Source organism: Ambystoma mexicanum, chromosome 5q (assembly GCF_040938575.1).
Source record: "Ambystoma mexicanum isolate Mex_15411 chromosome 5q, UKY_AmexF1_1, whole genome shotgun sequence".
Lineage (NCBI taxonomy): Eukaryota > Metazoa > Chordata > Amphibia > Caudata > Ambystomatidae > Ambystoma > Ambystoma mexicanum.
In genome coordinates, this window is record NC_090933.1 from 239,570,063 (window position 1) to 239,583,155 (window position 13,093).

General features: G+C 45.4%; 1 protein-coding gene across 1 annotated transcript in view; it reads left to right on the forward strand.

The window, feature by feature from the left end:
• The window catches only part of DIPK1C (divergent protein kinase domain 1C), a 458,421-nt gene that overhangs the window by 418,572 nt on the left and 26,756 nt on the right, over positions 1-13,093 (forward strand). The window contains exon 3 of the mRNA XM_069620749.1: positions 11,008-11,172. Coding sequence (XP_069476850.1) covers positions 11,008-11,172 — 165 coding nt within the window. The remainder of the gene's footprint in view (positions 1-11,007; positions 11,173-13,093) is intronic.

A 13,093-nucleotide genomic window follows, 5' to 3' on the forward strand; every position in this document is an offset into this window, starting at 1 on the left:
CGTTGGAAGAATCCCTGTCATCCCATCATTGGAGTATTCGTTGGGACACCCTTACGCTCTTACCTATTTATGACCAGGACTTGAAGGGAGCTTTACCACTTATGTGGAACTGCTCAATGGCTGGGACTCTGCTAAAGTGCCTTATTAGTGCCTGCAAAGATATGACTAGGATCATGGCTCTAAGGTTAACTAAGACAAGTTTGTTAAAGGGGCTAAATCGAGCCAGGGATGATATAATAAGGAATGTAAAGAAGCAAGGATACAGCTTTGAGAAGCCCTGCAGTTGCCGTCCAAGTTAATATTAAGTAAAAAGGCAACAATATAAGAGGAACAAGAGTGGGGCAGCCCCTTTACTGAGGACGAACATGGTTCAAATAACCTGTTCTATGGAATTTCTTACACTCAAAAGGGTCAACAACCACGGATCTTTGCATATCAGTCTGTTCCCGCCCACAAGGGCAGTCCAGCAACAAAATGCTAGGCAATTCTCCACTGAACAAAAGTACCATGAGCAGCCCTGAGCGGTGTTTTGGCATTGCTGGACATTCATAGTGAGCTGAAGCTGAGCCTCTTTAAGTCACAGAGAGCAAGGGGTCCACATCTGGATTACCCTTGGTTACTTAGGATACAAAAAACAAGCTTTGCAAAGTAAAAAACATTAGGGGGTTAACTGAAATTATGGATCCCTTAATTTCTTTGGTTTCCCTTAAGATGGCCGTGCATTGTACATTTAGCCACAAGAAGCAAAGCACACATCTGGGGCACATGGATCTGGCTTCATTACCATGAGGTAAAGCCTGGATAAAGTTGGGAACCCAGGCGTGAGCCGGAGCACAGACTGAATAACAGAATAAACTTCCCTGTGGGTAATTAAACAATAAAAAAATTATTAAATTAAAAGGTTAACACATTTTCAAGATATTATTGATTTTTATTTCAAATGGGATAAATTAACAAACCCGAAAAACGGTTTGTCATTAAAACACAACCCAAACAATTTGTCTGGACTGCACATTATTAAAAAAAAATGTACAAGTAAATTATCAAGATCGAACAAACCATTATCCCTGGACTGGAGAATAATGTAAAAATGACGTAATACTAGGTGTTACTCTTAACCAAGGTAATGGTACTCAAATCACCAATATCCTAGCAATGAACGAGCCAAGCCCACATGTATACAATCATGGGCTCGTCCGAAAACTCTGCTGCACGGGGAGTGCCTAACCCTCTGTGCTATCTTGCCGGCATAACATTCCACTCCAAACTTGCAAGGGCCCAAGTAGTAGCATCCCAGTGGGTTCTGTGGAGGATCCAATGCGTCTCACTTGTTTAGCAATGATTTAAAAGCAAGCACGAGGAGGGAGTGTTTCTGACATTTTTGGTGCTACAGACCTTGGCCGGATGGCTAATGAAGTGGACGGGTTGGGCAACTTGGCAGCCAGGTGGAATTCAGTATTCAGGGCTGGTGGAAGGATTTATGCCGCCCAGTGGTCGTGGTAGGTTTTAGGGCCAGAGTGGGTGAACGTCTGGTCAGCATCATTTCACTACTTTGCAGGGAGTCGCATGAGAACCTGAGCTGCAGCCATGGTACCCACACCCCTTTCTCCTGCTCTGGTGCCACCACTGATGCCTCCCCAGGCAAACTGCCATTTTGGCACATGTCACTGGATTTTTGACTGTGTTTTTAGGGCCCAAATTGGCACGCTTAAAAGCCACCCGGAATAGCTTTATTGTAACACGTATAGATGCTATTATGGATCCATGTATGTGATATATTTTTATGTTATTTCTTTATTGTGTTTTGGTTCAAAGAACCTTCCACAGAGTTATAACCTGACATAAATCAGCATAAATAACAGTTATATTAACCATCCATAAAATCACAGAATAATATTAAAATCTGGGCCTTTTTCAGGGCAAGGAAATACAAAGTAGCCCTCTAGGGTGTCACCAGCAGAAGATGCCCGACTAGCCCTACTGGGGAGCAATGAGATGTGCACCCGTGATAGCGGGCCGATGGGGAACAGCAGCAGAATCCTTTCAAGACTAGTGCTGCAAAAATCCTTGCACCTATCCCGATTTGGATCACCATAATACACAGGTCAATTAAAGACTAAATTAGGTGATATGTGACAGAGTTAGTCAGGCGGGTGCATGCAAAGTAAGCTTCTGTCAAAATGGGGGGAGCCTAGGGCTAAGGATCCAGTTTTGCCACTGCCCATACGGATGCATATGGAAGGATCAGTATTTGCCCATCCGGTCACATCTGCTTCACCGCACTTTTGCTGTGGGGAAGCTCACCGGAGTTTAGCATGGAATGTGTGGGTTGAGTTTAGGCTTTGGGGGCCAAATAAGGGTTACATCTGGTGGTGGGTACCTGGCGGGGCAGAAAGGTAGATACGCATGGGTTGCCCTCCCTGAAAAACACTGCGGTAAAATGCGGTGAAATGTCCCATGCGACCAGATGTACCAGATTCGAGTTGTCCACTATTTCCAGGGCCTTCATTTACAATATTAATAGTTCATTGAGACGCAGCGAAACAGATAATATCAAAAAAGCATGCACCGACAGGACAAATGCAACACGGCGGAAAGGAGACCCAGAATATACTACTCATAACACATGATTTATTATTTAAGAAGCTCTGATTCATATTAACAATGTCATGTTGTTACCAATAGTATGAGAAACACACTTTGACATAAACACATGTTTTGCCTTTTCTAGGGGCAGTTTGTCAGGCATTGACATCATACGCCCACGTACTTTGCTGTCACAGGCTCAGGGAGTACAATTACTTGGCAGATTTGACCAAAATATTGTTAATGGTATGGTATGGTAATGTTTATTTATATAGCGCCTATACACAGGCAAGTGTTTCAAAGCGCTCAAGGAGGGTGGGAACACTGGGAAAAAACAACAGTCGCTCAGAGCCCTTGAATTTCGGAGACGGTAACGGTCTGCACAGGCAGATTAGGCATATATGATACATTTAACAGTTTAGATACAGCAAATAGGCCTGACGGCGATTCTGCAGCTTTTTCAAGTGCACATTAAGGGGTGAAAACAGGGGAGGACAGACAGAACGATCTTTAGGCAGGGCTGTATACAGATCGAGCAAGTGTGGGCAGGGCAAGGGAGAGGCAGGGGACCAAGTGCACCCAGTCGGTAGAGACTAGTGAAATCAGAGCGAGAAGTTCTCAAAGATTTCATACAAGTGCAGTGAGGGGGTGCGGTGCAGGGCCCTGAGGCAAGTGCAGGACTGGCAGGGGATGGCACTAAATGGTAGGTAATGTTATCCTATGCCATTTATCGCCACTGTATATCCCCCAGAATACCAGTTAGCTATCCCACTATCATCTAGTGCACACGCTAGGGATATAACGGTATAACGGTATACCGTTAAAGATACCGTGAACCACTTAATTGACCAATAATAACCGTCACATTGTTTATACCGGTATACCGTTTATACTGTTAAGTGTGCTTTTCTGTCTGATTTGGAAAGGCTGCAGAAAGCAAGTGCTGCGCAGTCTTGGTCTTGCACTGTTGGATGTGCCATCTGCCAAGTAGTTTTAGTTGGAGCAGTTTTTAATGCCATTCCATAAACCACACATGCCTGACACAATCAATATGTTAGCAATAGGAAGAATAAATACAGTGCCAAGAAGGAAAAGGGTTACTTTGGGATGGCGGCTTTGGGGTTTATATATTTATAATGGATAATGTTTGCTAAACATATGACAATGGGGGATTTCCCTGGTTCTATCATTGAATTTACATATAATAAGTCACACTGCAAAATTCACTCATCTCTGTGGGTATTCACTGCTGCCATACCAAAGGTGACATGTCCGTGTTTACTGAACACCTTTTGGCCCGCAAGTAAACTAAAGGCTGTCACATAAAGAGAGAGTGCGTGTGTGTGTTCATGTGCACACGCGTATACTACCATCAACCTCGATTGATCGGTGGCGTGCAGGTTATCAAGATGGCAACATGTTCATCTTCACCAGTAGCCAGTGGGGGAGCCAAACGCCTAAATGACCACGTAAGAAAAGCTATTAAGTTTGCTTTGCCAGTCGCAGCAGGGCTCTCAACTCCTCCTCTCCACACGTGTGTTTGTGTTTGGTGGAAGCAAGGGGTGACATTTCAGTGGACAGTATGTTTGAAAAGCCCAATTCTGGTCCTGGGTGCCTGGTTTTGTTTGTGATGATAAATCTGACAGTTTATGATCTTTTAGAAAATATTTGTTAAGATTAGCTAACTCCACCTGCTATACCGCGATAACCATGATATACCGTCATTTGGCAAGAAGGTTATCGTACCGTCATAAAACTAATACCAGTTTTACCCCTAGCACACGCATGCACACATCTGTAAAGGATATGAACAGTTAGCATAGCCAATGCCAACGTCTACATTATGCACAGTTAGCACAGCAAGACCAGATTCCGTTATGGCCGGCTACTACTGCATTGCCTGGATTTGGTTGTTCTCAATGGAGTACAGCAGATTCCTGGAGACTTCTGCGAGTACACAGCTAAGTTCCTTTATTGCTATTATCAAGTTACAATAAGCTGTTGCATAGGAACGTCCACTGGCTCCCATCACCCAGGCTCACATCTTCCACCTGCCTGGGTTGGAACCTCTTCACATAGGACGCATAGGGTGCTGCATCTGCATACCAACAAGACTTATCGGTCTCGCTTTTGTCTTTGGGTGTACGATGTGAACAAAGCATACTTGCTAAATCATCTTTAGTGTGGTCCTGTTTATGTTACCTGGCAAATACCCATCACTGAGCTTGAGATACGTAAGAAATTCACTTTCGAAGCTAAGCATGGGGAGTGGTAAAAGGCTTTCAGGCGTGCAACGACAAATCACCCACAACAAACTAGGAAGGACCATCCTTGGTTCACCATTGGATAGTGTGAAGCAAGTCTAAAGTTTACCCTCAGGTAAATACTGGGATGTTTGAGATGCAATAACTCAAACAGTGATACAATCAAACGAATAAACAATATAAGGTGCAAACTAACTTTACAAAAACAAGGGAGTAATGTATTCATGAATTACCACTAAACAATTCAGGAAAAAGAATATATGGAAATTAGGGAAAAATAGATGTAACTGTTTCCATGAAACTTAGCAAAGGAAATCATGAACTTACGTGCCTATGGAAGTCAATGAAAGTCTACATAAAACTATACATTCTTAGAAAATGGAAAGCCCGAATGTGTAGATTCCACTGCACTCTAGAGTCTTGGTAAGGCAGCGTGCTAGGGGAAAAATACGAGTGTCTTGTGCAGTTTGTTGAAGCAGAGCACAAATCTTACCTTCAGAGTTAGTCCTCATACAGAGCAAAAACGAGAATAGCAGGCACACCTCTATCACTTTGTGAAACCCAGGCCTTTTCTCATTGTCTACCATTTTGAGAACCAGAGGGAAATGACTAGGAAGCATAGACCCTGCTGGAAACATGATTTCCAGGGAGGAACCCTTGACCCCTACCTAATCTTCCCTAACCAGAGAGCGAGGGGGGCGTCCCTAACACCCACGCCCACATACCGCTAGTCCACAGAGGAAACTTAGGTAGGTAAGCATCCCACACGGGAGAGGTTAGGAAGGGACCAGAATCCTCTAACCTGAACTTCGCTAACCTAGGACAGGGGAAACACGCCTTCATCAGCCAAGTACACATGCCACTAGAGTAAAACAGATGAAGCAGCCACTCCTCAATATCCCCACCAACTTGGCGGCCAAACAACAATTCCAGTCACACAGGATGATCATTGATGTTAAGCGCAGAAACGCAAAGACAAAGAGGTAAGGAACACCTGGAAAACCTGCTAACCCAACTCTCAAACCTCAACTTTCTGCTTACACTTCTCATACAGAAACTCACGCATCCACTTCTCTGCACAGCAATCCACACGTTCTTCACCAGATTGCAACAACAGACTTACACATAACCCGGCACAGCAGCACATGTGAATTTGCACCGACTCGACAACCGCACTTAAGCTCAGCGAATGGTGCAAACCGAACTGAAGCTGCCCACAGGACATCAGAACTCTCACTTTCCTATTCCCACTATACCACTTAGGGTCAATCCATTAGGGGCCTGTTAACATCCAACAGCAGAAAGAACAGTTGTGGAGATTAGCATGTGGTTAGTTATGGGCCAATTCAGCAAGCATTAGAGTAACTTTCCTCCTCATGGTGCTTAATTGTAATAGCTGGTCATTTTAGGATCCTGGAGAAGAGAATTGCAACGGGCCACTCATTTTGAGCAAGTTGGGAAGCAGTATTCTAAACCTCTTTACTTACATAGTCCCCACTAGCAGTAGGCAAGTGGTAAATCACAAGCTGCTTCAGCCAGGGGTATTCATTAGGGCATTGGGTTCATCTCTAGCTACTTTATAAAGGGTCATTGTAATCATGAACTAGCCTCCTGTTCACAGTAGCAAGGGGGTGAGTAACAGCATTGCACTTCATAAGCACCGGGTCCCGACTAGCACAGTCTCCCAATGTGCATTTCATTTACAATATACAGGGTAAAACACAATCGCTTTAAAAACAAGAACTTTGAAAAAAATACATGGCAACAAAGGACCACCGACAGAAAATAGATAGCAAAGGAGTGGGGGGTTGCTAATAACAGCAGCAGTACCAGAGTGGGGAACAAGACACTCCCCTACCTATTACACTAAGTTCAAAACAACATAGCCGGCAACGTGTAACTCAGGCAATAACTCATAACAATTAGACAGACAGGAAAGAAAAAGTGAAAATATGTCTACCTGTAAGACAACCGGATACATAGAACAAGAATTATAAGGACTAAAATACATATAACCCACTAACCCTATGCTCAAAACTCTGCATACCTAACTCACACGGAAAACCACACAACCATCTTCTGGCTCATCAAACCGCACGCACTTCACCACACTGCATCAACAAACAAACACACATTAAGCACACCAACAGCACACAAGGTCTCACATCCGTCCAATATTCACTCCAACGCAAAGCTGTCAACAGCACACCACTCTCTCACTTTCCTATTCCCTCTTCACCAGACAAACCCATTCCCGCCTTCTTGTTTGCAGATCCGCCTGAGCGCCTGGGGGCCAATTCCGTTGGTGACTGTGTGTGGTACAAATACCTTTAACATTAACCCTACTAATCCCCACTCCAACCCTTTTTTTCACACCCACCTTTTCAGATCCGCCAGAGCGGCTTGGGACCACTCCACTGGTGACGGTGGGCGGTACAAATACCTTTTACATTAACATTAACCTCCAGATACCCCTGTTAGGAGCTTATGGTGCAAAGATATATCCAGTGACAAATTGCACCATGGCAGGAGACGTTTTGCTTCAGTCACTTGTTGCTGATGCAAGGACTTTCATCAGTTGAAACCTTCCCATGGTCAATGTTCTGCAGATTTTGAACATGTTGGAAATATCCCAACAGATTTTCTCTCTCTGTACCTATGAAATTCTTAACTCAGCCTGCTGATCCTGGCAGACAGAAAGTCTGCATCATCATAAGCAAGCATTGGAAGTGCAAAGTTTTAAAGGAGGATGCGATAAGAGGCACGGGTGTGCAAGAGAATGAGAAGGAAGGGGACTAGAGCAAGGGAGGAAGAAATTGCGAGAGGGTGCCATCGACGATGAGCAAGAGCAAATATGACAGAGAAATGTTGGGAGGGTAAGAAATAAAGTGTGTTAGAGGAAGGATGAGGGGGTAAAGAGTACGGGTGAGGTGGATGAGTGGTTGTGGAGAGAGTTGGGTGGGTGGGGATAGAAAGAGCGGGGGAGTCTGGATGGGGTAGAAAGAGTAGGGGTAGTGTGGGTAGAGGTAGAGAGAGTGGGTGTAGGCTTGATGGGGTAGAGAGGGTGGTGGTAGTGTGGGTGGATGTGGTAGAGAGAGTGGATGTCAGGTGGATGGTTGGGGGTAGAGTGGGTCGGGGTAGAGAGAGTGTGGGATAAGGGAAAGTGGAGGTAGAGTGGGTGGGGTACAGAAAGTGGGGCTAAATGCATGGTTAGGGAAGAGAGAGTAGGGGTAGGGTGGGTGGGGGTAGAGAGTGTGGGATAAGGGAAAGTGGAGGTAGAGTGGGTGGGGTACAGAAGGTGGGGCTGAATGCATGGTTAGGGAAGAGAGAGTGGGGGTAGGGTGGGTGGGGGTAGAGACAGTACAGGTAATGTGGGTCGGGTAGAGAGAATGGGGTATGGTGGGTGGGGTTAGAGAGGGTGGAAATGGGGTTGGTAGGTGATGGTAGCTGGCTGGGGCAAAAATATGAAGAAAATCATTCTTGAGAGGAGAGGACTTGTTAAAAGTAGCCCAGACAAAACCCAACTACCACATGTAATGAGGGTGGGGTGAGTTGGAAGGGGTAGAGAAAGTGGGAGTGGGGTGCATGGGAGTAGAGAGAGTGGGCATGGGGTGTTAGGTGGGTATAGAAAGGCTGCTTCAGGGGGACAGAAAACAGATCTGCCAGCAAAAGTAGCCCAAAAGTGGCCACATGTCTGTCGTAATCAGCCCAAACAAGCCCAATATGAAATTACTGCACAGCTGAGAAATGGAAAGCCAGGCCTGACTGGCTTCTTAAACTGCTGATTGGAGCAAATGTTGTTAGGGAACTTCTCATTGAGTAATACGACCGAGGACTTTTGAAAAAAAGAGATTTTAGTGGTTTGGTGGTTTCTTGCCATGGCATTGCCCATTGCTATGTCAACCAGATATTCTCAGTTCAGAACACCATTCCCTATTTCCCATCGATTTTTTTTTTAATTCCCCCGATTACTTTTCAGTTTTTATCTAATCCCAAACACCCAAATCCCATATATATCATGTTTTGTTAAAAAATTTGCTGTAAAGAAAAACGCGAAAAAATGTCCCGTGATGAAAGGACGTTTTACCCCTTAAGCTTTCCTTAAGCCATCCTTTACCACTTTACCACACTGTGCGATACTCAAGACTGAAAGGCTTGTTGAGGGGTAGTTCAAAATTCAATGTCTATGCAACTCCCTACGAAGTCCCGGATGGCTGAGCCTTCTGTTTCCTGAAAATATTTCTCTCCTCCCTTGCTCTCTCCCCTTCCTGTCCAAACCAGAGGCTTTAAGAAGGGGGCCTGCCTGCCCTACCTGGCATGTACCCATCGCAAGCATCCCCATGATACTCTGATGGCTGAAGAGGGGGCGGGGAAGGGCCAAGAGAGATATTCCAGGGAGAGCTTTCTGAGCAAGCACACCAGGATCTGGTTGGTTCTATGCTAGCTAGTCTCACATAAAGTGTAGCCGCTTAGTCTCCCTGATTGGAAAAACAAATCTAAAACAGTACCTGTAAAAGTAACATTTAGAAACCAGGGCCCAACAAACTCATTTCAGGTGTTAACTTTTCATGAAATCTGCCACCAGCTTTATCCCAAAACATATATTTATTATTTATGCATAACTATTAGACACAGGACATCTCCGCATCAGTGGTTATGTTTGTCCATTTGACCAGCTCAAGCAGAAATGCAGTGGAAAAAAGCATTAACGATAGGGATTAGCACATAGGCAAATAGGATCTGTACTCGTTTGAAGATGGTATTTGAAGTTCATGAATAAACTCTCTGAACAGAAACTGGCAATTAAAAAAAAGGGGGGGGGGTTGCAACCGTGCGTACTGAGATTTCTGATTGAACGGGACAGAGAAACAGAACTGGCATGTCACACACATGTATGCAACGAAGCAATACTGCAACGGGTGGGTAAGGGGCGCACGCCGGATCTCAGCTCATTCAGCCCCCATTCCAGAGACGTACACCTCCAAGTGTGCTTTCATGCCTCAACAGTCATCAATGAGGCTGATTGGTTCAGGTGTGTGAGGTTACATTCCATTCAATAAAGGTGCAGCTACTCTGGTGTCTGGAACTCCCAACAACACGTTATCCAAAAGGAGGGTCCGCAGCACGTTTTGGACACCAACTCATTCAACCCCAGCGTCCAGTCATGTAATCCTCCAAGCTCGCTGCTTTCCTTCCTCACCAGTCATCAGTCATCAGGGTTCAAGTGGATAATGTTACATCCCATTTAACTTTAGGTACAAGGAATTCTGGTTGTTGTAGTTTGTTTTAGCCAGCCAGGACCAAACACTCCCCCATTACTCAATGCTTCAAACTCAGCAGTTTACATTTTTGAGCGTGAAATAATCCCTAATATGGTACAAAATTATAAGGTCATGGGCTTCTGTCTACACCCAAAACTGTAAGAATGCATCAATGTATTTAGCAAATGCCAGCAGTTCTACAACAATCCACAGCCAATCCGGATGTTTGAAATTTAGACTATTAGTACTGACAAAGAGGGCACCCAGTGCATTTTAACTCGGCATGCGCCAGCTAACGGCCAAGATCTCCCTCGCTCGGCTCACCTTTCCCTACTCTCATGGAGCCTTCAAAGCCAGGCAGGGTGCCCACCGCCATGCCTCTTGACGCTCCTTACGCCACCTTCAGATCCTGGCCGTCCCTCTTAATGCACTGACGATGGCCATCTTGGTCTGGACACTTCCAGTCGCAGAGCCTCTTTTTCCTCATTCATGCATGGCGCACGAAGGAGAAAATACAGAGTAAGATCTAGGCACTGGCAGCGTTCTAGGCCTTGCAGAGGTCATTGTCACGTTGGATAATTAGCACGGCCCCCAACTTGTAGCCCACATCTTCGGTTCATGCAGTAACTTAGGAGCAGATCATTATCCCACAACCATCACCTGCTCCTCGGGCCATGAGCCCTAAATATGTGAGGTCAGAGGCGCCATTTCAGTGGAATCTGTTTCTGGTACAAAACTACTAGTATTGGTAATTTCTTTCTTCAATCTGTCATAACGCCAGCATTGACATTGTACGTTGAATGCTGCAAAGCGTTGAAATAACACAGGTGCACACAGCTGGGACAGCTTGCCACCGAATCTGATCAGATGTGCCTTTTGTCGTGCTTTGATTGCAGGTGGTTGCCATTGACATGGACATGGCCTTTTTTGAACCCAAGATGCGTGATATTCTAGACCAGAACTGCACGGGCGATGAAGACTGCAATTTCTTTGATTGTTTCTCAAGGTGTGACCGAAGGATTAATCGGTGTGGGGCGGAGAGGCTCAATAGCAATCTACAAGTAAGTGGCACTGCTCAATGCTCTTAGTCAACACCCAAAACCTTCTAATTGAATATTGCATGCCCAATCGCCTTCAAAATGTTGAGTCCCAACACATCACTATTTTTTCATAAAGGTTTATCCTGGCTTCTCTTTCCATGTGGCTACAAGGTTGTCTGATTAAAATCAAAGAGTTTCACATAGTCAAATCATTTTGTTGCACAGGAGAAAGCAATGAATTGTGAGGAAATCACTCGGCTCTGCTCCAAATTATTGTTGCAACTTGCCTCATTTGAATGGTTGCCACCGTTGGGGGTGAAGCATATAAACCGCCTTAACACCTAGGCCCTCACATCGCCCCTCGTGCCACCTCACGTCGTAGACGCTGCCCGCCCTTCTCCTCCCCGCCACCTGGTACAGCTGTACCCCTCCTCTGTGCCCCTCTGTATCCCACACCTGCTCTGTATCTGTTCTGTTGTTACCCCTGAAAAGCACTCGGTTATGCATCTGTACTGTTGTTTATCTCTGTGAAGCGCTCCGTTATGCATCTGTACTGTTGTTTATCTCTGTGAAGCGCTCCGTTATGCATCTGTACTGTTGTTTATCTCTGTGAAGCGCTCCGTTATGCATCTGTACTGTTGGTTAGCTCTGTGAAGCGCTCCGTTATGCATCTGTACTGTTGTTTACCTCTGTAAACCGCTCCGTTATGCATCTGTATTGTTGTATACATCTGTAAAGCGCTCTGTTGCTTCCCGAAGCTAGGTCAGCGCTCAATAAATACAATAATAATATTAATAATAATGACAAGGCTTCCAATCCGTACAAATCAGCTGCTCCAGGATGGAGCGTGGGCCTTTTTTTTGGCCCAATGCATCATAATGAAAGCCTTATTTTCAAAGGTGCCATTCTGGAATAGTAGGAAGTACCTGACAATGGGCCTCATTCCGAGGTTGGCGGTAACACACCGGTGCCACCGGCATGTTGCCACCGATCCGTAAACACCAAATCCGCCACCTGACTTCTCGGTGCCACCGGGACATTACAAGTCCCGGCCGCGCGGGAAGTCAGGTGGCGGGTTTGGTAACTCCCCATTCCCGTGGAGTGCCATAGGATTCCCTTGGATTGGGGGGATGGAAGCACCGACACCGTTGCTAATTGTGCTAGTGCTTCTGTGAAAAGTCTGCCTACAGGGGCCGTTGTGCCAGGCAGGTCTGACCCTGCCAGGCGCGACGGCTCCTGCAGGCAGACTCGTAGTGTGGCGGTCTGGAAACAAGGGTGCTGGTAAGCTTACCGACACCCTTGTTTCCGGGGCCACCACACTTGGAATGAGGCCCATGTCATTGTAACAACGTTATAAATATTCTATTGAGTGCATTGAACTTGTATGTGAAAACTTTGATCTGTGCCATATAACAATATCTTATAGAAAAGTTTCTCTGCATTATTTTATAGAAGAGCATTTTTGTTTACTGTTCACATAGTGTAGTCGTTTCCATGATGATTTACAAAGCCCATCAAAGGGCAGGAGCGTCTCGGGTGCATTACTTGTGTACAAGCAGCTTGGGGTATTTCTTTAAGGTATAGTGTACTGAACAAGCCTTCCAACGTAGAACACATCAATATGCATGCAGCTCTATTTTTGGAAAATGGGAAACTTAATAGGAGGCCGTTTGTTCGCACACGTGAGAGCCACTCTACTGTCTCCAATCAATCCTTTGTGATCCATGGTATGTGACAACGCAACATGATTGCCTGGAAGAAACAGTAGCGTCTAATGCAAAGAACTGAGATTCTTGCTTTTTAAATTAAGGCAAGGCTTGGCAGGTGCTGGATGGAGAAAGTCACATCCAGGGGCGTTGCTAGGGGGGGGTAAAGGGGCCTATAGCCCCTGATCTTTTGATTGTAGCCCCGGATAGAATCTCAGGAGCTACAGCCAAAAGAC